The 25,250-nt window shown below is 46.9% G+C and overlaps 1 protein-coding gene across 2 annotated transcripts in view; it reads right to left on the bottom strand.

The window, feature by feature from the left end:
* The window catches only part of pick1 (protein interacting with prkca 1), a 32,121-nt gene extending 7,114 nt beyond the window's left edge, over positions 1 to 25,007 (bottom strand). The window contains exons 1-10 of one of the 2 annotated variants that reach the window (XM_078532105.1): positions 24,942 to 25,007; positions 14,494 to 14,571; positions 11,225 to 11,336; positions 10,301 to 10,429; positions 6,491 to 6,557; positions 5,253 to 5,342; positions 4,504 to 4,557; positions 3,842 to 3,904; positions 2,937 to 3,070; positions 1,367 to 1,459 (exon numbers count right to left, since the gene is read on the bottom strand). In XM_078532105.1, the coding sequence (XP_078388231.1) occupies positions 1,367 to 1,459; positions 2,937 to 3,070; positions 3,842 to 3,904; positions 4,504 to 4,557; positions 5,253 to 5,342; positions 6,491 to 6,557; positions 10,301 to 10,429; positions 11,225 to 11,336; positions 14,494 to 14,534 (783 nt within the window). In that variant the 5' untranslated portion in view covers positions 14,535 to 14,571; positions 24,942 to 25,007. Of the gene's footprint in view, positions 1 to 1,366; positions 1,460 to 2,936; positions 3,071 to 3,841; positions 3,905 to 4,503; positions 4,558 to 5,252; positions 5,343 to 6,490; positions 6,558 to 10,300; positions 10,430 to 11,224; positions 11,337 to 14,493; positions 14,572 to 15,656; positions 15,735 to 24,941 lie in introns of those variants that run through there. The other variant, XM_078532106.1, reaches the window with a different exon arrangement.
* Between the last annotated feature and the right edge of the window lie 243 nt (positions 25,008 to 25,250).

Raw genomic sequence — 25,250 nt, 5'->3', positions numbered from 1 at the left:
GTATGATGAGCCTGTCCCAGGCTCTCTCAAACTGTCTGCCCACTCAGTTCTTACTTCCTGCTTCCTGTCTCCAGCCATCCACCTATCCACTGGTTTCATGCCCTTCACTAACCAATAGCTAGCTTCCTGTGCTGCTGGCACAGGCACAACTGGGCTGAACGGCCTCCTCGAACGCTGTAAAATTCTACGATTCCGTGAGAATCTTCGGAAAGACCTGCTGAAAATCCGCCATATTCCTTTCAACTGCACATTATCCTCCAATCCAAAAAAAAAAGGAATTAAAATCGGACAACCACAGCCAGGCCGTGTGGCCTCTCTGATTGGTCCACATCAGCTAACTCCTTCCAGGGCAGGTTTGATGATTCCTTTATGGAAGAGAATGTGGGGCTTTCCATCTTTTCCGCTTTGGGTGAAGCTCAGGAGGACAAGCTGGTGGACAAAGCCTCGCTGCTTTCCAAGGACTGAGTCTGCCAATCCTCCAAAGATCTCCCACCATGGTAGCTCTCAAGCCTGGGAGATGGGGGCAATGTCACTGGAACAGTAACCCGGAGACCAAAGCTAATACCCTGGGGGACATGGCAGCTGGTGGAATTTAAATTCAAATGAATATAAATCTATTCTCAGTCATGGTGACCATGGAACTACCATTGCCTGTCATAAGAAGCCAGGTGACCATGAAACTACCATTGCTTGTCACAAGAAGCCATATGGGCAGGAAATCTGCCATCCTTACCTGGTGTGGGCTACATGTGACTCCAGATCCACCGTGATGTGGTTGACTCTGAATTGCCCTCTGAAATGGTCTAGCAAGCCACTCAGTCCAAGGGCAATTAGGGATGGACAACAAATGCTGGCCTTGCCAGCGACACCCACATCCCATGAAAGAGTAAAGAAAGAAAACTGGGCCCTCTCCAAGGGCTGACGACAGGGCACTGGCCGGGAGGCTGTGTTGGCCTGAGTCATGGAGTTAAACTGGTGGAAAGGACCAATAGCAAGATGGACAGGTCTTGAAGCCAATCAGAAATGGCCACCAAATGGAAGGAATTGCCATCTAAGGACCATGTTCGTATATTTCAAACCTGAGGTCAGGAAACACCACAAAATATCTTCCTGAAAACTCATTTTGTCCAGAAGTATAAAACTGGTCAAATTCAGCCTCTGCCAGAGCTGGGATAAAAGAGTGAGGTACTGGACAGGGCTGGTCACTGCTTAAAGGGACATTTTCAGCCGCTTGTTTAGGTTGTAGGTGACACTTCAGTTGAAGTAGAGTCTGTGTCGGTGTCTGGACCAACTGGGCAGATCAGGGTCAGGGTCGGCTGGGGTCAGGAGAATGGTAACTATTGAAAGAAGAGATTAGAGCACATACCAGATATTCAAACTTGACATCGAGGTATTTTTTGATGGTGAGTTTGGTGTCAGGAATGGCTTTGTTAAGGTAAGTGTTCAGATCACTCAGCATCTGCAAATCCAGAGAAAAATGATTAATTCATGGAAAAGAACACAGCTCACATCCTGGGCACAGGCAGGGTGAAGAGAAGTGAATAACGGAAGAAATCAATAACAAATCAGTACCACATTCCTCAGGCCGCAAAACCGTCCGAGGTATTTCACTTCTCCATCCTAATGAATGACGGTGCAGGACGGGTGATGGAGAGTGGGGAGAGAGCACATTGGAAAAAATCTCCAGTAACTCAGGAGAGCAGTCAGGACAGTAACCAGAATGGGTATGGCACTGTGCCAGGATAGTAACCAGAATGGGTATGGCATTCTGCCAGGACAGTAATCAGTGTGGTTATGGCACTGTGCCAGGATAGTAACCAGAATGGGTATGGCACTATGCCAGGGCAGTAATCAGTGTGGTTATGGCACTGTGCCAGGACAGTAACCAGATTGGGTATGGCACTGTGCCAGGGCAGTAATCAGTGTGGGTATGGCACTGTGCCAGGAGAGTAACCAGCGTGGGTTCTCCTTTGATAACACTCTCTGTTCCAGCGCTGGGACAACTAATGGCTGTTGTGTCGGTGTCTAACCTGCTCCCTCCTGGTTTTCTCTTTGCATTGTGTGGAGTCAGCACCAGGGTGCAACTTCTCCATTCACATCAACACCAAAGAGACCTTTGTTTTGGCCTAACCCTGCCCGCCTGCTTAGTCCCTGCCCCGCCCACTCCCTGCCCCCACACTCTGCCCTTTCCCTGCCCATGGTCCACTCCCTTCCTCACCCACTCCATGCCCAAACTCCTTCTGAAACTCCACAAACACACCTGCTGTGTTCTCTCATTGATTCAACTGGTCACTTAGTCTATTAGATTGGTCAAACACTAACACTCAGACACAGTGTGAGAGGAGAGACCAGCTCCCCGGTGACACAGCGAGAGAGGAGAGACCAGCTCCCCGGTGACACAGCGAGAGAGGAGAGACCAGCTCCCCGGTGACACAGCGAGAGAGGAGAGACCAGCTCCCCGGTGACACAGCGAGAGAGGAGAGACCAGCTCCCCGGTGACACAGTGTGAGAGGAGAGACCAGCTCCCCGGTGACACAGTGTGAGAGGAGAGACCAGCTCCCCGGTGACACAGTGTGAGAGGAGAGACCAGCTCCCCGGTGACACAGTGTGAGAGGAGAGACCAGCTCCCCGGTGACACAGTGTGAGAGGAGAGACCAGCTCCCCGGTGACACAGCGAGAGAGGAGAGACCAGCTCCCCGGTGACACAGTGTGAGAGGAGAGACCAGCTCCCCGGTGACACAGTGTGAGAGGAGAGACCAGCTCCCCGGTGACACAGCGAGAGAGGAGAGACCAGCTCCCCGGTGACACAGTGTGAGAGGAGAGACCAGCTCCCCGGTGACACAGTGTGAGAGGAGAGACCAGCTCCCCGGTGACACAGTGAGAGAGGAGAGACCAGCTCCCCGGTGACACAGTGTGAGAGGAGTACACAAACTCACTGGTTTCACTGTTTTCAGAAGTCGAATGCCAAATTTCTCGATACACCGATGAGCTTCTGCAAATTTGACGAATGCCTCGCTAGCAGCAGGCTGTGGTTCCCTCACCCCAATAACAGAAAACACGTCACCAAAACCTGGAACAAATCAAAACATTACTCACAATTCCAGCCCCATAGACTACAGCAGTATATAACTCCCTCTACAGGGCACCCCCATACAGCACTGGTAATAAACAGCTACAACATCCACCACTCTTGCAAATACTCATCCCTGGAATGATACAAAACAGATGACTATTCAGCCCATCATGCCTGTGCCAGCCCTTTGAAAGAAGATCAGATTAGTCCCTCACCAATGCCATTCGGTTATCATTGAATCTACTTGCGACACCTTATCAGGCAGTGAATTCCAGATCGCCACAACTCACAAAATTCTCTTCATCTCCTCTCTGGTTCTTTAGCCAATAATTTTAAATCTGTGTCCTCATTACCAAAACTCCACTATCGGAAACAGCTTCTTCTTATATATTCTATTAAAACCCTTTATGATTTTGAACGCCTCTATTAAATCTCCCCTTAACTTCATGTGTTCTAAGAACCCCAGCTTCTCCATGTCAAGTCTCCTCAAGCTGGCCCCTTTTTCAGGCTTTAGTTTACAGTCCCTGGAGCCCTTACTGGGCAGTGGTACAAGGGACTTCATTCATTAGGATCTAGGCAACTACCAACCTCCTCACCCCCACTGCCCCACCCCTCCCCCCGACCCATTTTTCTATTGTCACTCCTGCACTCCATTGTATGCACATAGATTCCAGGGAATGAACATCGTTTGCTGCCAGTAACTGCACTAATCTGGTCTAAGTCACTGCTCTCAATCTCCTTGCGCGTACGGTGAACAGAAGGATTTACCTCGGTGTGTCTGTGACAGCTCAAAGAATGCTCTCAGCAGTCTCTTTGTGTGCTCCATCAGCCCTGCAAAGCGGTGGGAAGCAGGAAATATTTTAGCATTTCATATTGATGTTTAAAAATGCATTTTCTCCTCGTGACCGTTTCCAGCCACCTCTCTCTCCCCCGTGCTTTTGTCACTCAGCAGTTGGTCTTGATGCTGCTCTCATTGAGATTTGGGGATCAGCATGAGGGGGAACTGAATCCCGGTTGCAGCTTGAACTGACTCTGGCGCCAGTCATTGCTACAACATCCACTGTACCCACAGACCCTGTCACTAACTCCCCGAGGTCTGGACAACCCGGGCAGATTTCCTGTGTGAGTCACATGCTGTTCCATGCCTCACATGTTTGGCCATTTTATTCATACACTGACAGGAAAGGTTAAAAATCAAAGGAAACCTCTGCTCCTGCCCGTGTGAACAAGATTCAGAATGTGTCGCTCAATAGAGAACCTACCACCCCCCCTCCCAGGCACATACCCTTCACCCTGCAACTACTCTCTGCCACACAGAGATTCTCCCTGCTCCCCAGGGCGGTCTAGTGAGGGAGACATGAGCAGTGAAGCCAATTCTGTTCCCTCACACCCAACATGCACCACAACCCCTTTGCTTCAAGGACCCTCACCTCGGTAAAGCTCTGCTGTTCTCTCCAGTTCTTCCAGTTTCTTCACCAAGCCATCTGGAAGAAAGACCATTGTTGGATCTGAGAGTCATCAGGTTTCACTCCGCTATGAAACTAGAATAAACCCCGGTCTCACTCTGCTATTAAACTAGAATAAACCCTGGTCTCACTCTGCTATTAAGCCAAAATAAACCCCAGTCTCACTCTGCTCTTAAACTAGAATAAACCCCGGTCTCACTCTGCTATTAAACTAGAATAAACCCTGGTCTCACTCTGCTATTAAGCCAAAATAAACCCCAGTCTCACTCTGCTATGAAACTAGAATAAACCCCGGTCTGACTCTGCTATTAAACTAGAATAAACCCCGGTCTGACTCTGCTATGAAACTAGAATAAACCCCGGTCTGACTCTGCTATGAAACTAGAATAAACCCCAGTCTCACTCTGCTATGAAACTAGAATAAACCCCGGTCTCACTCTGCTATTAAACTAGAATAAACCCCGGTCTGACTCTGCTATTAAACTAGAATAAATCCCAATTTCACTCCGCTATTAAACTAGAATAAATACCGGTCTCACTCCGCTATTAAACCAGAATAAACCCCAGTCTCACTCCGCTATTAAACTAGAATAAACTCCAGTCTCACTCCGCTATTAAACTAGAATAAATCCTGGTCTCACTCCGCTATTAAACCAGAATAAACCCTGGTCTCACTCCGCTATTAAACCAGAATAAACCCCAGTCGCACTCACCGTTACACAGAATGGCTCGGCTCAGGCCCAGAGCATCAGCCGTGCCAGAACTCATGTTCTCGACCAGCCGGTGCTTGACTTTCTTCAGAACTGCAAAATGTGATACAATCTGTCACTGTTAAATGTTCACTCTCCTGCTGGGATTTCATTAAAGTGAAGGTGAATTGTCCAGCTGAATCACCCTCTGTATGATGGGAACACTGTCCAGTGTCTGGCACCTGCGCTCACAGACTGCGCTATTGAGAGATTTCACTGGATTTTGTTCTGCACTCTACAGCTTGAAGATTTCTGTGCTGCAAGTTTCTGCAAGTACGAGAGAATCCTGGCACACTGAGGGCAATGGGGCATCTGGGACCTTGGTAACTAATGGGACAAACAATCTCCCTCCTTAACCCATGGAATTTAAGGATTCAGATTTAAACAGAAGAACGACAGAAAAAGAAATAGGGTAAATTAGAGTTAAATCAGGTACAGAAAAGGAACTAGAGAGAGAAAGAAAAAGACAGAAAGGAAACGTAATAGAAAATTAAAATTTTTTAAAAAATATTTCCAACAACAATTTAATACTTGCAGAAATGAGGCTCCACAGTCTAACTTGTTCCCTTTCTGGACCGGAGAGGTTGCATGATATTGAAGACACATACTTCTCTTCATTAAAAAGGGTCCTTATGTTGTTAAATACCAGGCTTACCTTCCTGCAGCAAGTTTACTGAGCAAATGCAGCAACTTCATAATGCTCATACGGAGATTGAGGGTGAGCTGGGGTTTTTTGTGAGGCTAACGTGGGAATGGCAAAAAATCGTCCAGCAACTTCTGGTGATTCACAACTCACCAGGTATCTCTTCCTCCCCAAAAGTGGCACGGCTATTTATACACAAACGATGTGAGTGCATTAAACCAGCCATTGCTGCGGCAATAAATTAGACCCCAAGGTTTTCTGTGTTTTGGAAGTTATAACCTCACTTCAGTAACAGGGCTGGGTTTGTCCAAGTGAACAGAGAATAATGAATAACAGAAGCTGACAAATATCTCTCAGCCTTCACTTCAGCCTGACTCCTCGGGCTGCAATGTCACTCATGACAGAACCCAGTGTGAGAATGTGAAGAGGAGATGCTACCCAAATAGCCCCTGTCAGCTGGGATCAACAGGTGGGTCTGAGGAAACTGGGGCCACAAGAGTAAAGGGAAAGGAATGAAAAGAAACCCATTAGTATGCTGAATATTTAAGGCAGTGCCTACCAATATCCAAAGTTTTGCCCTGTTTAGGATCAGCCTGGAGTTTATTGTAGTGAATTGTAACTTCTCCCTTGCAGGATGTTAAAAGAAGAGTTAATACACAAAAAACAGCAATTTACAATAGCTATTATTATACTGAAAGCCCAGTGATATAACACACTCTATAATTAGACAAACAAAGACAGTCAACGGTGAAAAAATACATTTGAGCATCCAATCCCCAAATTCTCCCGTCAAAACCCATCCAATCCCCAAACTCCCCCGTCAAAACCCATCCAATCCCCAAACTCTCCCATCAAAACCCATCCAATCCCCAAACTCTCCCATCAAAACCCATCCAATCCCCAAACTCTCCCATCAAAACCCATCCAATCCCCAAACTCTCCCATCAAAACCCATCCAATCCCCAAACTCTCCCATCAAAACCCATCCAATCCCCAAACTCTCCCATCAAAACCCATCCAATCCCCAAACTCTCCCATCAAAACCCATCCAATCCCCAAACTCTCCCATCAAAACCCATCCAATCCCCAAACTCTCCCATCAAAACCCATCCAATCCCCAAACTCCCCCATCAAAACCCATCCAATCACCAAACTCCTCCCATTGAAAACCATCCAATCCCAAACTCACTCACAAACCCCATTCAATCCCCAAACTCCCCCACTAAAGCCCATCCAATCCCCAAACTCACTCACAAAGCCCATCCAATCCCAAAACTCCCCCATAAAACTCATCTAATCCCCAAACTCCCCCATCAAAGCCCATCCAATCCCCAAATTCCCCCATGAAAATCAATCCAATCCCTAAACTCCCCCATAAAACTCATCCAATCCCCAAACTCCCCCATCAAAGCCCATCCAATCCCCAAACTCCCCCATAAAACTCATCCAATCCCCAAACTCCCCCATCAAAATCCATCCAATCCCCAAACTCCCCCATCAAAATCCATCCAATCCCCAAACTCCCCCATCAAAATCCATCCAATCCCCAAACTCCCCCATCAAAATCCATCCAATCCCCAAACTCCCCCCATCAAAGCCCATCCAATCCCCAAACTCCCCGTATCAAAACTCATCCAATCTCCAAACTCCCCGCAACAAAACCCATCCAATCCCCTAACTCCCCCATAAAACTTATCCAATCACCAAACTCTCCCATCAAAATCCATCCAATCCCCAAACTCCCCCATCAAAGCCCATCCAATCCCCAAACTCCACCCCCCATCAAAACCCATCCAATCACCAAATTCCCTGCATCAAAACCCAGCCAATCACCAAACTTCCCCCATCAAAACCCATCCAATCACCAAACTACCCCAATCAAAGCTAATCCAATCCATAAACTCTCCCATGTATGCCCCATTCATCTAACCCCAAACTCTATCAAAGCTCATGGCCAGAATCTCGGGTCGGTGAGCGGGGGCAGGGCCCGCTCACCAACGTCGAGCTGCACGTCATTCAGATCTTGAGTTTGGTAGGCGCACACCGGAGTTGGCTGCACGCCTGCCGAACTGCCAAAGACCTATTAAGGCCATTTAAATATCAATTAAACGAATAAACTGAACTGCCCGTCCAACCTTAAGGTTGGGGGGCAGGCGAAGAGCCCATGCGGCCTTCGCATTTATCATGAAACCTCATCCACGGGCAGGATGAGGTTTCATGAAGGTTTTTAAGGTTTGGTAAAAATTTTTAATAGAATTCATTGACATGTCTCAGCTCATGTGACACTCTCACATGAGGGGACATGTCTTTATTAAAATTTTCAAAAATCAAACTAATCTCCCTGAGGCAGCTCTGTGCCTCAGGGAGACTTCTGCGCTCTTTCACGTGCATGCGCAGGACCTGACTCTCCCTCCTTCCCCCCGCCCGCACAAGGGGCGCACAGCGCTTCCGGGTGCGTGTGACACGTAAAATGGCGGCGCTCAGCCGATCACGGGCGGCGATCAGCTACGCGCCCGCTCCCGTCCAACACCCCCCGACGGGGAGAAAATTCTCCCCCATGTCTCTAGTCCCCTAATTCTCCCCTCAAAACACATCCTTTGGTCCCTTAACTCACCCATCAATACCCATCCCTTTAATCCCTCAACTGTCCCATCAAAAGCTCATCCTCTGGTAGCCAAACTTGTCCATTTTATTTCTGGTAACATTCTGGTAAATTTTCTCTACACACCCTCCAAGGCTAACACATCTTTCATACGAACATATGAATTAGGAGCAGGCCACTTGGCCCCTCGAGTCTGCTTGGCCATTCAATATGATCATGGCTGATCTGATTGTAATCTCAACCTCACATACCTGCCTGACCCCGATAGCCTTTCGCCTTCTTGTTAATCAAGAATCTATCTAGCTCTGCCTTAAAACATATGCAAAATCTCTGCTTCCACCGCCTTTTGAGGAAGAGAGTTCCAAGGACTCACCACCCTCAGAGAAAAAATTTCTCCTCATCTCTGTCTTAAATGAGCGACACCTTATTTTTAAACAGTGATCCCTAGTTCTAAATTCTCCCACAAGAGGAAACATCCTCTCCACACCCAACCTGTCAAGACCCTTCAGGATCTTAAAGGTTTCAATCAAGTTGCTTCTTACTCTTCTAAATTCCAGTGGATACAAGCCTAACCTGTTCAGCCTTTCCTCATAACACCATTCCTGGTATTAGTCTGGTAAATCTTCTCTGAACTGCTTCTAACGCATTTATATCTTTCCCTAAATAAGCAGACCAGTGCTGTACGCAATGCTCCAGATGTGGTCTCACCAGTGCCCTGTACAACTGAAGCATAACCTCCCTACTTCCCCTCCCAATAAACAATAACATTCTATTTCCTTTCCTAAAGGGCATTTGGTGACAATTGACAATGGTTTTACCATCAGACTTTGATTCAAATTTCACCATCTGCTGTGGTGGGATTCAAACCCGGGTCCCCAGAGCATTACCCTGGGTCCCTGGTAATCTCATTGAAACACGTGTGGTTCTGAGGGTCTGACAGGGTAGACATGGAGAGGTTGTTTCCCCCGGGTGGATAAGAGGTCGATCATTTAAAACTGAGAGGAGGAGCAATTTTTTCACTCAGAGGGTTGTGAATTTTGGAAATTCTCTACCCAGAGGGCTATGGGACGCTCAGTCGATGGTTATGTTCAAGACTGAGATCGATCGAATTTTGGACCCCACGCGAACCAAGGGATTTGGAGATTGGACGCGGAAGTGGAATTGAGGTCGAAAATCAGCCATAATCTTACTGAAGAGGGGAGCAGGCTCGATGGGCCATTTGTCTACTCCTGTTCCCATTTCGTATGTACTTTGCAGCCGTCTGCTATTATCTGCACTTTTACTGTGCCACTTAACTTAGTGTCATCAGCAAACTTGGATATACAGTTCACTATTTGTTTATTCAAATCATTTATAAATATAGTGAAAAGTTGAGGCCCAGTGAGGGACATCCCACCAATTAAGAGTACATGCCCATAATCTATATTCTGTCTTGCCTGCCTGCTAACCAATTCCACGAGCTCTCATTGTTGTTAACTGTTGCTTGTGTAGAATGAGCAATATCAAGTTTCCAGCACAGGCCCCTCCCAACCCCCACCTCCTATGCCAGCCTCCCCATACACCTTCCACTCTCCCCACCAGTTATTCCCCTACCATGGTCCCCCTCTTCCCTCCACCCTCTCTCTCCTCCCCTCAGACCCCTCCTCTCTCCTCCCCCTACAGCCTTCTCTTCTCCCCCACCCTGTACACACCCCAACCCCTTCCCTGCTCCCCACCTGGCCTACTCCTCCCTCTTCCCCCACACACACAGGACACCTCCCCTCACACCTTCACAGCTTGAATCATCTTGGCCACCTCCACTTTAGTTTTTCCCTTCACCGATTTCCCAGTCACTCCAACAATTTCATCGCCCGCGGCCAAGGTCCCGTCTACAGCAGCTGGAGTGTTGTCAAAAACCTGCCGGGCAAAACGCACCATGTCAATCACAACACCAAAGGAGCTGGAACAGAGCCAGAGCAGAGCTAAAGTGGAGCCAGAGCAGGAGCAGAGTGGGAGTAGAGCCAGAGCAGAGCTGGAGCCAAGTGGGAGTGGAGCCAGAGCAGGGCGGGAACAGAGCTAGAGCAAAGCAGGAATGGAGCCAGACCAGAGTGGGAACAGAGCAGGAGTGGAGCCAGAGCAAGGAGGGAACAGGGTGGGAACAGAGCCAGGGCAGAGCAGGAGTGGAGCCAGAGCAGAGTGGGAATGGAGCGAGAGCAGAGCGGGAGCAGAGCCAGAGTGTATAACTGTTCCACTCTGAATCACACTCGAGCAACTGGAGAATGGGAAATCCAGAAATGCAGGGACCAGCCCCTCGGGGTTACCATCAGGTTTTGAAAACGTTCGAGAATTTGACAGGAAGAAAGCAGGAGTGGACGGTTGAGAGTGAGCAAGGGACTGAACTGAGCTCCCATTGCAGACAACACACTCAGACCTTCAGCAGGTTGGATATGGAGAAGGGAAGAGAGCTGGGCTGATACACACTGGAGGAGGCAGGGGCAGAGGAGAAATGGAATAACTTCTGTATTGCAGAGAATACCAAGTAATCTCAGTGGGAACGGGTGTACATGAGGAAGAATAAAACCGACACAGGAAGTTATTACGTGATGAGGGCAGGTGTGAACCTGAGCAGAGCCTTTCAGGCCAGCCACAAGTGGAAAGAGAGAGTCAGGGTACCATATTTCAGGAGGGCAGGTTTACACTGGATTCCTTTACCTGCACAATGTATAAACAGGGACAATACTGGGCCCCTCCTCCGATGCTGATCCCAATTAAATTCTGAGAATCCTTTTTCAGTGTCACTGTCCCCGGCACAGTCGGAATACCTCTGATCAAAAAAGAATGATTAAAAAGTTGACGTTTATCACATCGATGTTAAAACAACATTCCCAAACCATTCAAATCAATGGGCAACACAGTAGCAATGTTCTACGGCATCTACTGTGGTGCTATCGCCTTTGTAGTAGCTACTACCTTGCTAAGTGAGGCAGGCTTAGGATAGATTGAACTGCACAAAGTAACTGCTTTGATCTGCCCTGGGCCATCAGCAGCAGTAAAACTGTACAGCAGACTGTATAACCTCACGGCACAGTACATCTCTCACTCAACAAGCATCACCTAACTGGGAGACTAACCCTGATTCAACATGGAGTGGAGAAGGGATGGTGTGAGCAGCCCCTGGATATCTCAGAATGAGGTCCCAATCTAATGAAGCTACCAGCATTAAACAGCCCCATGTACATGGCTCAGAGTAAAGCCACCACAGCCAGCCAAGAATGATGATGAACAGTCAGAGAACTAAGTTGGGTACGGTAGTGTAGTACTTACGCAACGAAGAAGTGTTGATTAGTAATTCAGAGAACAGGAGCTCAAATCCTACTAGGGTAATTTGAGAATTTTAATTCAGTTAAAAAATGGGTAAATAAAAAGCTGGTGTTAGTAAAAGTGACCATGAAGCTGTCAACTGTCATAAAAACCCAACTGATTCACTAAAGTCCTTTAGAGAAGGGAACCTGCCATCCGTAACTGCTCTGATCCGTATGTGACTCCAATCCCACAGTAATTTGGTGAACCCTTAACTATCAGTTAGCTTTCCAAGGCATCTAGTGATGGCCAGTGAACATGGCCTTGCCAGCGATGCCCACAACCAGAGAGTGAATCAAAACAAAACAGGAGGAAGAAAAGGTTCCTTAAACACCCCCATCTTTGACTATGATGGAGCCCACCATGCTTACCGCAGCCAAAAATTCTGCTTTTTATTCATTCACGAGATGTGAGAGCAGCCCCTAATTGTTCTTGAGAAGGTGATGGTGAGCTGCCTTCTTGAACCACTGCAGTCCACGTGGTGTTGATACACCCACAGTGCTGGTGTGGTGGAGGTTGTGGGTTTGGAAAGTGCTGTTGAAGGAGCCTTGGTGAATTCCTGCAGTGCATCTTGTAGATGGTACACATTGTTGCTACTGTGCTCCAGTGGTGGAGAGAGTGAATGTTTAAGGTAATGGATGGGGTGCCAGACAAGCAGGCTGCTTTGTCCTGGATGGTGTTGAGCTTCTTGAGTGCTGGAGCTGCACTCATCCAGGCAAGTGAAGAGTATTCCTTCAGATTCCCGCTTTGTGCCTTGAAGATGGCGGACAGGCTTTGGGGAGTCAGGAGATGAGTTATGCGCCTCAGAATTCCCAGCCTCTGAACTGAGTGTAGCCAGTGTTTATATGATTGGTCCAGTTCAGTTTCTGGTCAATGGTAACCTCCCAGGATGTTGATCATGGAGTTTCCAGTGATGTTATGTCAATCAACATTACAGGGAGATGGTTAGCTTCTCTCTTGTTGTAGATAGCCATTACCTGGCACTGGTGTGACACAAAGAGTACTTAACAATTATCAGCCAAAGTCTGTATGTTGCCCATGTCTTGCTGCATGCGGGCAATGGACTGCTTCAGTTGCCAACTTGGTCAAACCTTCCTTGATGTGAAAGGCAATCACTCTCAACTCATCTCTGGAGTTCAGCTATGTCCATGTTTGGCCCCAAGACCGTGATGAGGTCAGGAGCCTATAGGCCCCGGCGGAGCCCAAACTGAGCATCAGTGAGCAGGTTATTGCTGAGTAAGTGCCTGTTGATGGCACTATCGATGACACCTTCCATCACTTTGCTGATGATCAAGGGTAGAGTGATGTGGCGGTAATTGGCCAGTTTTCATTTGTCCTGCTTTTTGTGGGTAGGACATTCCTGGGCAATTTTCCACATTGCCGGGTAGATGTTGGCGTTGTAGCTATACCGGAACAACTTGGCTAGGGGCATGGACAAGTCTTCAGTACTGCAGCTGGGATGTGGTCAGTGCCCATAGCCTTTGCTGTATCCAGTGCCTTCAGCTGTTTCTTGATATCATGTACAGTGAATTGAATTGGCTGAGGACCAATAGGCAGCAGGTGACATTCGGAAAATGAACTGGAGAAGCAATTGGATAATTCAATAATACCATGGCAGGGGCTGAATATTCAGAGGTTAAGGAAGGAATAGCAAAGGCATTTGTGTATAAATATACACACACACATAAAAAAAAATCAGAACGAGATAAAAACAAACTATAGACCAGGTAGCTTAGTAGCAATGATAGGAAAGATAATGGAATCTTCACTCCAAGATGTAATAGAAAAACATCTAGGAACTTGAAATATTATACAGTCATCCCGGATTTCAAACAGTGAGCTCATGCTTTACCTTATAGAATCGGTACATATAATGAGAAACTAGACAAACATACGAAAGAGAAAAGTTTAGAGGGGGATGCTGATTGAGTTATATGTAGATGGAGGGAAGGAGACTCATGTGGAGCATTAACACCAGTATATACCAGTTGGGCCTGTTTCTACGCAGTGAAGTCTATGTAATTATGCGATCAGTGGCTCACTTTCTGACCCCACAAAGCCTCTCTAGCACCTATAAGGTTGAGATCAGGAGTGTGATGGGACATTCCTCACTCATCTGGATGGTGCAGACTCAGCAACACGCAAACAGCTCGACACCATCCTAGACAGAGCAGTCTGCTCGATCATTACACCCGTGACTGGGCTCAGTATCCACTCCCTCCAACACCGGAGCACCGTGACTGGAATGTGCACCATCTAGAAGAGGCACAGCAACAGCTCGCCAAGGTTTCTTCACCAGAACCTCCCAAAACCCACAACCGCCATCACTGCGAACAGGTAGATGGGAACACCACCACCTTCAAGTTCCCCGCCAAGTCACATACCTGATTTGAATGTCTATCACGGTTCCTTCATCGCTACTGGATCAAAACCTTAGAACACCCTACCTGACAGCCTTTTGGGCTGGGATAGTGCATCATGACCTTCTCAGTGACAGCAGAGACAGACTATAAATACCGGCCTTGCCAGTGGCACCCACATCTCATGAATGCACACAAATCAGTAACAGATAATAACGTTTGGTGCCACCTGAGTATTTAATCAGAGTAACAATTACTCACAATTTGTCCTCTTCAATTTCAAAATCCATGTCACCGAACATTATAGTTTTCTCGCCAGTCTCCGGCTGCTTCTGGTCTCTGTGGAGAAGAACTTTCTATGAGTGGGATCCAACATTCATGTTCAGTGTTACATTGGAGAGTTTAACATGTTCTGTCCAATCTGCCCCTATCAACGTGCTCCCCACAGGCAGTTCTTCCAAGGAAAGGGAAGGTGCAAGACTTACTATTGATGCAAAAATAAAAGCAAAATATTGCAGATGCTGAAAATCTGAAACAAAAACAGAAAATGCTGGAAAAACTTAGCAGGCAGAGTTAACGTTTCGAGTCTGTATAACTCTTCTTCAGAGCTAAAGAGAGGTAGAAATGTGATGGATTTTATACTGTTTAAGAGTGGATGGAGCAAAATAGAAGGTCTGGGATAGGTGGGAGCTAACGAGAAATTTGACAAAGATGTCATGGACACAAGGGAGTGTTAATGGTGGTGTTAAAGACTAAAGAAGGCACTAATAGTGGCATAAAGGTAAGACAGCAGAATAAGTTAATAACAGAACTAGGGTCAGCGCTCTGTGAAAGCAAAACGTGAAAACAAGTGACAGATAGCCCTGGTGGCAGGGGTGGAATGCATGCAATCACAGAACGTGCAAAACCTGCCCCTTTACCTCCTTCCTCCTCACCATCCAAGGCCCCAAACATTCCTCTCAGGTGAAGCAGCGCTTCACTTGCACCTCCTTCAACTTGGTCTACTCTATTTGCTGCTCCCAATGTGATCTCCACTACACTGGGGAGATCGCTTTGTGGAACACCTTCGCTCAGTCCCCAAGCATGACCCAGACCTTCCTGTCACTTGCTATTTCGACTTGCTGTCATGACAACATGTCCGTCCTTGGCCTGCTGCAATGTTCCAGTGAAGCTCAACGCAAACTGGAGGAACAGCACCTCATCTTCCGATTAGGCACTTTACAGCCTTCTGGACTTAACATTGAGTTCAACAACTTCAGATCATGAACTCTCCTCCATCTGGACCCCTTTTTTTAACCAAGTTTTTCCCCCCAAACCGTAACTCCACCCCCCCTTCCCCCACAGAGCCATCTGTCACTTGTTCTTATATTTTGCTATCACAGTGCTGCCCCTTGTTCTGCTAATAACACATTCTGCTATCTTACCTTTAGCTCCCACCTATTCCTGACAACCATTTTGCTCCATCCCCTCTTAAACAGTATAAAATCCAGTTGGCATGGTCCACATAGGTACCAGCAACATTGGGGAAATGAGTTTCTGCTGAGGTGTGAGGGTCGAAATTAAAATCAGAATCACAAAGGTAATAATAATCTCCGGGTTGTTAGCTGGGTCACACGCTAATTGACATAGAGGCAAAGCAGATGGGAGAGTTGAATGCGTAGTGGAAAGATTTGTGTGGGAGGCAGGAGTTTCAGTTCGTGGGCCACTGGCACCAGTTTTGAGGAAAGAGGGAGTTGTTCCTAGGACAGGCTCTACTTAAACCTAATGGGGGCCAGTGTCTGAATCGTATCACTTGGGGTTGTAGACACAGTTTAAAAAAAAAGACTTGCATCTCCATAGCACCTTTCACAGCCACTGGACATCCCAAAGTGCTTTGCAGCCAATGAAGTATTTTTGAAGTGTAGTCACTTGTAATGTAGGAAATACGCAGCCAATTTGCACACAGCAAGCTCCCATAAGCAGCAATGTGATAAAGACCCAGTTAACCTGATCTTGTGATGTTGACTAAGGGACAAATATTGGTCAGGGCACCAGGAAAAACTCCCCTACTCTTCAGCAGTGAGGGGGGGAAGGCTGAAGAGAGGGGAAACTTGTAAATCTTGTAATCAAAAAAGTTAAGGTCACAGAGCAGCGTAGCGATTTGGGTAAGACAAGCAGAATGTGACAGGAAGGGACAAAAATTTTAACGATAATCGTGCATCTGTGAATGAGGTCACATCAGGGAAAAATAATGAAAAGTAAATTGTAAGGGCACTTTAGCTGAACCAAAGAAGCATCCGTAATAAGATGGTCGAACTAATAACACAAATAGAGATAAATAGATTTGATCCAACAGCCATCACAGAGGCATGGTTGCCTGGTAACTAAGGTTGGGATCTAAATTTTCCAATGGAAAAGGGGAGGATAGCCCGATATTAAAGGATGACATCAGGACAGGTAGCTGGCAGATGCAGCAAGCAATTAGGAAGGTAAATGGTATGTTGGCCTTCATCACAAGGGGATTTCAGTACAGGAGTGAAGATGTCTTGTTGCAATTGTACAAAACCATGATGAGACCGCACTTGGAGTATTGCGGACAGTTTAGGTCCTTATCTAAGGAAGGATATACTTACCATAGAGGGAGTGCAACAAAGGTTCACCAGACTAATCCCTGGGATAGCCTTATGAGGAGTGATTGAGGAAACTGGGCCTGGATTTTCTAGAGTTTCGAAGAATGAGAGGTGATCTCATTGAAACTTACAAAATTCTTACAGGGTGTGACACAGTAGATGTGGATAGGATGTTTTCCCTGGCTGGTGAGTCTAGAACCAGAGGACACCATCTCAGGATAAGGGGCAGGCCATTTAAGACTGAGATGAAGAAGAATTTCTTCACTCAGAGGGCAGTGAATCTTTGGAGTTCTCTACCCCAGAGGGTTGTGGAAACTCAATCATTGAACATGTTCAAGACTGAAATCGATGGATTCCTGGATTCTAATGGCATCAAGGGTTATAGGGATAATGGGGAAAAATGGCGCAGAGGTAGATGATCAGGCATGATCTGTTAGAATGGCAGAGCGGGTTCGATGGGTCTAATGGCCTACTCCTGCTCCTATGTTCTACGTTCCTATGACAGGAGTGAAGAAGGGCCTTGGCTTGTAAAAGCAGGAATTAGAATAGGGTGTGGGTGAAGATAACGAATAACGAGGGTCAGATAACGCTGGCAGGAGTCGTTTATCGGCCCGCAACACTGGTTACACCATTGGACAGAGCGTTAATCAAGAAACGAGGAGCTCGTAATAAAGGTAATGTAATAATCATGAGGGACTTTAATCTTCATCTCGAATGCGCAAATCAAATCAGTAAAAATAGTTGGGCGGATGGGTTCATGGAATGAATCCAAGACAAGTACTTGAGAACATAAGAAATAGGAGCAGGCGTTGACCACATGGCCGCTTGAGACAGCTCCAACATTCAATACAATCATGGCTGATCTTCTGCCCATTCCCTGTATCCCTTGATTCCGTGACAGACCCAAAAATCTGCATATTCCAGCCTTAAATATATTGAGCGATTGAGCACCCACAACCCTCTGGTGTAGAGAATTCCAAAGATTTGCAACCCTTTGAGTGAAGAAACTTCTTCTCAACTCAGTCCTCAGCCCCTTATCCTGAGACTGTGCCCCCGTGTTTTAAATTCCCCGACCAGCGGGAACAATCTCTCAGCGTCTATCCTGTCAAGCCTCTTCAGAATCTTATAAGTTTCAATGAGATCGCCTCTCATTCTTCTAAACTCCAGAGAATATGGACCTAATTTACTCAGTTCTTCATCATAGAACAACCCCCTCTTCCCAGGGACCAATCTAGTGAACCTTCGCTGTACCATCTCAAATTCAAGTATCAATTTCCTTAGATATAGAGACCAAAACTGCACACGGTACTCCAGATGTAGTGTCACCAAAGCCCCGTACAACTGTAGCAAGCCTTCTTTATTCTTGTACCTTAATCCCCTTGCATTAAAGACAAACATAGTATTTGCCTTCCTAATTGCTTGCTGTACCTGCATGAGACAGTTTTCTTGAACAATAGATTGTGGAACCAACTAGGCTATTTGAGATTTTGTTTTGTATTATGAGTCAGGATTAATTAGTAAAGGGGTCCTTTGGGAAAGAGTGATCATAAAATGAGTTTGAGAGCGACGTACGTTAGTCCAAAACTAGAGTACTGAACTTAAATAAATCAAATGACATGGTTCTGAGGGGTGAGTTAGCTCAGCTTGATTGGGAAATTAGATTAAATGGTCTGACAATATGTGAACAATGGCGAACAATTAAGGTGATTGGCAAAAGGACCAGAGGGGAGATGCGGAAAAACTTTTTTACGCAGTGAGTGGTTAGGATCTGGAATTTATTATGGCGGAGGCAGATTCAGTCGTGGCTTTCAAAAGGGAATTGGGGAATTATCTGAAGAGAAAAAAAACATGCAAGGCTACGGGGAAAAGGCGGGGGAGCAGGACCAGGTGAATTGTTCTTGCAAAGAACCAGCACAGGCATGATAGACTGAATGGCCTCCTTCTGTGCTGTAACCATTCTATGATACTATTCTAGGAAATACTGCATAATTCTCAATGAACCTATATTCCCTTGAGAAATAAAAACTTCACAGGAAAAGAGATCCCTCCATGGCTAACTAAAGAGGTTAAGGATAGCATTAAATTAACAAAGTGGCTTTTGTCAAGAAAAGTAAGACGCCAGGAGATTGGGAGAGTTTTAGAAACAAGCAAAGGGTGGCCAAAAATTGGGTAAAACTAGAATTTGAGAGTTAATGAGCAAGACATAGAGGAACAGATTGTAAAAGCTTCTGCAAGTATGTGAAGAGAAAGGGAGTAGCAAAGGTAATTATGGGACCCTTAGAGGCTGAGTCAGGGGAAATTATAATTGGGAATAAGGAAATGGCAGAGATATTAAACAATATTTAGGCTGGATTTTTGTTCTGGAGTTGGGATCTTCCAGTTTTTTGAGTGGCAGCCCAATTAGTGGCCAGTGGCTGAGCTCGCTGTCCAACTAAGGACAGAGATTGGGCTCCCGAAGTTGCGATGGGTGGGGGTCAATAGGAGGCTCTTCAGTACTGAGAGTGTGGTAACCCCACTGTCAGAGGTGGGCACAGCTGCTGTAGGTGAGAGAGACCGAGACAGAGAGAGAGACAGAGAGTGAGAGAGAGACAGAGAGAGAGGGAGTGAGAGAGAGAAAGAGAGAGATGGGGGAGACATACTGAAAGAGAGGGAGAGAGAGAGAGAGAGAAACAGACAGACAGAGAGAGGGAGAGAAAGAGGGAGAACAGGGAGGGGGGAAGAGAGACAGGGAGAGAGACAACCAGGAATATAGAGAGGGAGGAAGAGACAGAGAGGGGGAGAGAGAGACAGAAAGACAGGCAGATAGAGGGGGAGAGGGAGAGAGAGAGAGAGCGAGACCCTCTCAGCACCTTTCAAACGTTCTAAAATTAAAACTGGTCACAGCTGTAAGAGCGCCATTGTGGATGGGGAGTTGTCTGCAGGGTGGTCTGTGGGTGCAGCTGTGGTCATTTATTAACTGTGACATGGAGGGTTTAACAAGCCATGTGGGGTGCTGGACCCCCGTCTGCTGTTAGAAGGTTGCCTCCTTTCGTCAGGCAGAGGACCTTAACAGGCCCTTTAATAAGGCTAATTAGTTATCTGCTACATGCGAACAGTTAGCCTGACATCAGCTGTTGGGAAAATGCTGGAATCTATTACAGTATTAAGGAAGTGGTAACAGGAAACTTAAAAAGAAATCATAATATGACTAGGTAGAGTCAACACAGATTTAAGAAAGATATCTTGTACGACAAACAATTAGAGTTTTTGAGAATGTATCTAGCAAGGTAGATAAAGGGGAACCAGTAGATGTACTATATTTGAATTTGAATTCCATCTACAAGATACACTGTAGCAATTCGTCAAGCCTCTTCGACAGCACCTTCCAAAACCATGACCATTGCCATCTAGAAGGACAAGAGCAGCAGACGCTTGGTAACACCACCTGTAAGTTCCCCTCCAAGCCACTCACCATCCTGACTTGGAAATATATCACCGTTCCTTCACTGTCACTGGGTCAAAATTCTGAAACTCCCTCCCTAACAGCACTGTGGGTGTACCTACACCATGCGGACTGCAGCGGTTCAAGAAGGCAGCTCACCATCACCTTCTCGAGGGCAACTAGGGAGGGGCAACAAATGCTGGCCTAGCCAGTGACACTCATGTTGTGGGAATGAACAACTAAGATAAACAATTGTCAAACAGCATTCAGTAAAGGTGCCACACAAAAGGTTTTCTTTTTAAAAAAAAATCATAAGCAAAGGGTACAAATATTTCCAAGATAAAGCTATCAACTTATTCATCCCATCTACACTTCCTTGACTTTCACTGGAATGTACGTGGATTTGCACAAGGTAAGTGCCCATATGGTTAAGGGTAATATGGTTAAGGGCATCATTGATAGAGGATTAAAGGACCAAAGACAGAGAGTAAGACTAAACCGGTAATTTACAGGTTGATGGGCTGTTACTAGTGGGGAGCCAGAAGGATCAGCTGTTTACTATCTATCTAATCAAGTTCGCTGACCATACCAATCTACATGTGAAAGTGAGCTGTGAGGAGGATACAAAGGGTCTGTAAAGGGCTAAAGATAGGTTTAAATGAGTGGACAAGAAGGCAGCAGGTGGAGTATATTGCAATGAAATGTGAGATTATTCACTTTGTGGGAAGAATAGAAAACTAATATTTTTTTAAATGGTGAGAAACTACAAAGTGTTAGTGTTCAGTGGGATTTTGATGCCTTTGTACACAAAGCACAGGGAGTCTGCATGGAGGTACAGGATGTGTACCTCTCTCCAGGTGCTTGCCTGCCTGCTGAGTATTTCCAGCATTTTTTATTTTAATTTTAAGAAGGCAATTGATATGTCGGCCTTTTTTTTGCAAGAGGATTGGAGTATAAGAGTAAAAGAAATCTTGCTCCAATTGCACAAGACTTTAGCGAGATCGTACTTGGGAGTACTGTGCGCAGTTTTAGGGCAGAATTTTATGGCCCCGTTTCAGCGGGGATGGGGCCGTGAAATGCGGCGAGACATTATAAACCCCATTGACGACAGCGGGAATGTAAAATCCCACTGCCGTAAAATTCTGCCCTTAGTCTCCATACCCAGGGAACGATATATTTAGAGGGGGTTGCAATGAGAGTTCACTTGACTGATTCCCAGGGAGAGTTGTCCAATAAGGAGCGATTTTTAAATTTTTATTCATTCACGGGATGTGGGTTTCGCTGGCTGGGCCAGCATTTATTGCCCATCCCTAGTTTCCCTTGAGAAGGTGGTGGTGAGCTGTCTTCTTGAACCGCTGCAGTCCATGTGGTGTAGGTACACCCACAGTGCTGTTAGGGAGGGAGTTCCAGGATTTTGACCCAGTGACAGTGAAGGAACGACGATATATTTCCAAGTCAGGATGGTGAGTGACTTGGAGGGGTACTTCCAGGTGGTGGTGTTCCCATGTATCTGCTACCCTTGACCTTCTAGATGGTAGTGGTCGTGGGTTTGGAAGCTGCTGTCTAAGGAGCCTTGGTGAATTCCTGCAGTGCATCTTGTAGATGGTACACACTGCTGCTACTGTGCGTCGGTGGTGGAGGGAGTGAATGTTTGTGGATGTGGTGCCAATCAAGCGGGCTGCTTTGTCCTGGACGGTGTCAAGCTTCTTGAGTGTTGTTGGAGCTGCACTCAACCAGGCAAATGGAGAGTATTCCATCACACTCCTGGCTTGTGCCTTGTAGATGGTGGACAGGCTTTGGGCAGTCAGGAGGTGAGTTACTCACTGTAGGCTTCCTAGCCTCTGACCTGCTCTTGTAGCCACAGCATTTATATGGCTAGTCCAGTTCAGTTTCTGGTCAATGGTAACCCCCAGGATGTTGATAGTGGGGGATTCAGCGATGGTAATGCCATTGAACGTCAAGGGGCGATGGTTAGATTCTCTCTTTTGGAGATGGTCATTGCCTGACACTTGTGTGGCATGAATGTTATTTGCCACTTGTCAGGTCTTGCTGCATTTGGACATGGACTGCTTCAGTATCTGAGGAGTCACAAATGGTGCTGAATATTGCGCAATCATCAGCGAACATCCCCACCTCTGACCTTATTATGGAAGGAAGGTCATTGATGAAACAGTTGAAGATGGTTGGGTTGAGGACACTATCCTGAGGAACTCGTGCAGTGATGTCCCAGAGATGACTGACCTCCAACAACCACAACCATCTTCCTTTGTGCTACGTATGACTCCAACCAGTGGAGAGTTTTCCCCCTCATTCCCATTGACTCCAGTTTTGCTAGGGCTCCTTGATGCCACACTCAGTCAATGCTGCCTTGATGTCAAGGGCAGTCACTCTCACCTCACCTCGGGAGTTCAGCTCTTTTGTCTATGTTTGAACCAAGGCTGCAATGAGGTCACGAGCTGAGTGGCCCTGGCGGGTGCGGCAAGTTTTGGGGCACAAGTTCTATTGCCAGAATACTGTCAGAGCACATAGCCTTTGCAGTTTCAGTACCTTCAGCTGTTTCTTGATATCATATAGAGTGAATTGAATTGGCTGAAGACTGGCACCTGTAATCTGGGGACCTCCAGAGGAGACTGAATTGGATCATCCATTCGGCACTTCTGGCTGAAGATTGTAGCAAATGCTTCAGCCTTATCTTATGCACTGATGTGCTGGGCTTCCCCATCATTGAGGCTGGGGAACTCCAGTGAGTTGTTTAATTGTCCACCACAATTCACGACTGGATGTGGCAGGACTACAGAGCTTAGATCTGATCCATTGGTGATGGGATGGTTTAGCTCTATCACTTGCTGCTTATGCTGTTTGGCACGCAAGTAGTCCTGAGTTATAGCTTATTGGGGTCACCTCATTTTTAGTTATGTCTGGTGCTGCTCCTGGCATGCCTTCCTGCACTCTTCATTGAACCAGGGTTGATCCCCTGGCTTGATGGTAATGGTAGAGTGGGGGATATGGCGGGCCATGAGATTACAGATTGTGTTTGAATACAATTCTGCTGGTGCTGATGGCCCACAGCGCCTTATGGATGCCCAGTCATGAATTGCTAGGTCTGTTTGAAATCTATCCCATTTAGCTGGGTGGTAGTGCCACACAACACGATGGAGGGTATCCTCAATGTGAAGGCGGGAGTTCGTCTCTGCAATGACTGTGCGATGGTCACTCCTACCGATACTGTCATGGACAATGTATCTGCGGCAGGTATGTTGGTGAGGATGAGGTCAAGTATGTTTTTCCCTCTTGTTGGTTCCCTCACCAACTGCCACAGACCCAGTCTAGCAGCTATGCCCTTTAGGACATGGCCAGCTCGGTCAGTAGTGGTGCTACCGAGCCACTCTTGGTGATGGATATTGAAGTACTCCACCCAGAGTACATTCTGTGCCCTTGCCGCCCTCAGTGCTTCCTCCAAGTGGTGTTCAACATGAAGGAGCACTGATTCATTAGCTGAGGGAGGGCGATATGTGGTAATCAGCAGGATTCCTTGCCCATGTTTGACCTGATGCCATGAGACTTCATGCAGTCTGGAGTCGATGTTGAGAACTCCCAGGGCAACTCCCTCCCAACTGTGCAGCCACCTCTGCTGGGTCTGTCCTGCTAGTGGGATAGGACATACCCGGGGATGGTGATGGTGGTGTCTGGGACATGATCTGTAAGCTATGATTCCTGGAGGATGACTATGTCAGGCTGTTGCTTGACTGGTCTGTGAGACAGATCTTCCAATTTTGGCACAACCCCCCAGATATTAATAAGGATGACTTTGCAGGGTTGACAGGGCTGAGTTTGCTGTTGTGGTTTTTGGGTCGATGCCGGGTGGTCTGTCCGGTTTCATTGGAATAGGTTGGGCCTATGTTCTCTGCAGTTTAAGAATGAAACATATTGAAACATATAAGATTTTAAAGGGCTTGGGATGCTGAGAGGATGGAGAATCTAGAAGCAGGGGACACAGACTCAGGATGAGGGATTGGTGATTTTGGACTGAGGGTTGTGAAGCTTTTGAATTCTCCACCCCAGAAGACTGAATATACTTAAGGCCGATGTTTTTGGACCCTAAGGAAATTATAGGATAAGGGGATCGGTGGGAAAGAGGAGGTTGAGAATCAGCCATGATCTTAATAGATGATGGACAGGCCATTTGGTCTATTCCTGCTCCTATTTGATATGTTCTAATACAGGTAGAGGATCTTAAAATAAGGGCAAAATCAAAAGGTCCCCTTTCCTCAGATGCCCATCTCACACCCCACAAATCCCAGTCCCTCTTCACTTAGATCCGAATCCCTCTTCCATCAGAACCCAATCTGTCTCCCGTCGGATCCCAATCCTGTCAGATCCCAATCCCTCTCCCCTCGGATCCCAATCCTGTCAGATCCCAATCCCTCTCCCCTCGGATCCCAATCCTGTCAGATCCCAATCCCTCTCCCTTCGGATCCCAATCCCTCCCCCCTCAGATCCCTCTCCCCATGGATCCCAATCCCCCTTCCCTCAGATCCCAATCCTGTCAGATCCCAATCCCTCCCTCGGATCCCAATCCCTCTTCCCCTCGGATCCCAATCCCTCTTCCCCTCGGATCCCAATCCCTCTCCCCTCAGATCCCAACTCCATCCTGTCAAATCCCAATCCCGGTTTTTCACCTTTTTCCCCGATCTTGCTCCGGATGTTTCTGTTTTTGGATGACGTCAGATCTGCTGGCACTATTTGATCATTTCCTCTTCCGGTGTACTGACCCGGATTTTATTTCCCATGTGATCTCCGAGGTCACGGAACGTCATCCGGTGGGACAAACCCCGTGCCCATCCCACGCGGGCCACACGGCCGCCATCTTTAATACAGGCAGAGCTTTCACCCAATCAACTCGCCAGCTGGGAGACAGTCCTTCGTCTGCCCTTTAACCCTGTTAATTGGTGTAAATTAGCAAAGTTTCCCGATTCCTTTCCGTCCTG

Source organism: Cetorhinus maximus, chromosome 29 (genome assembly GCF_964194155.1).
Source record: "Cetorhinus maximus chromosome 29, sCetMax3.hap1.1, whole genome shotgun sequence".
Taxonomy (NCBI): domain Eukaryota; kingdom Metazoa; phylum Chordata; class Chondrichthyes; order Lamniformes; family Cetorhinidae; genus Cetorhinus; species Cetorhinus maximus.
The sequence above is the reverse complement of the archived record's forward strand: the minus strand, read 5'-3'. Positions and strand labels throughout refer to the sequence as shown.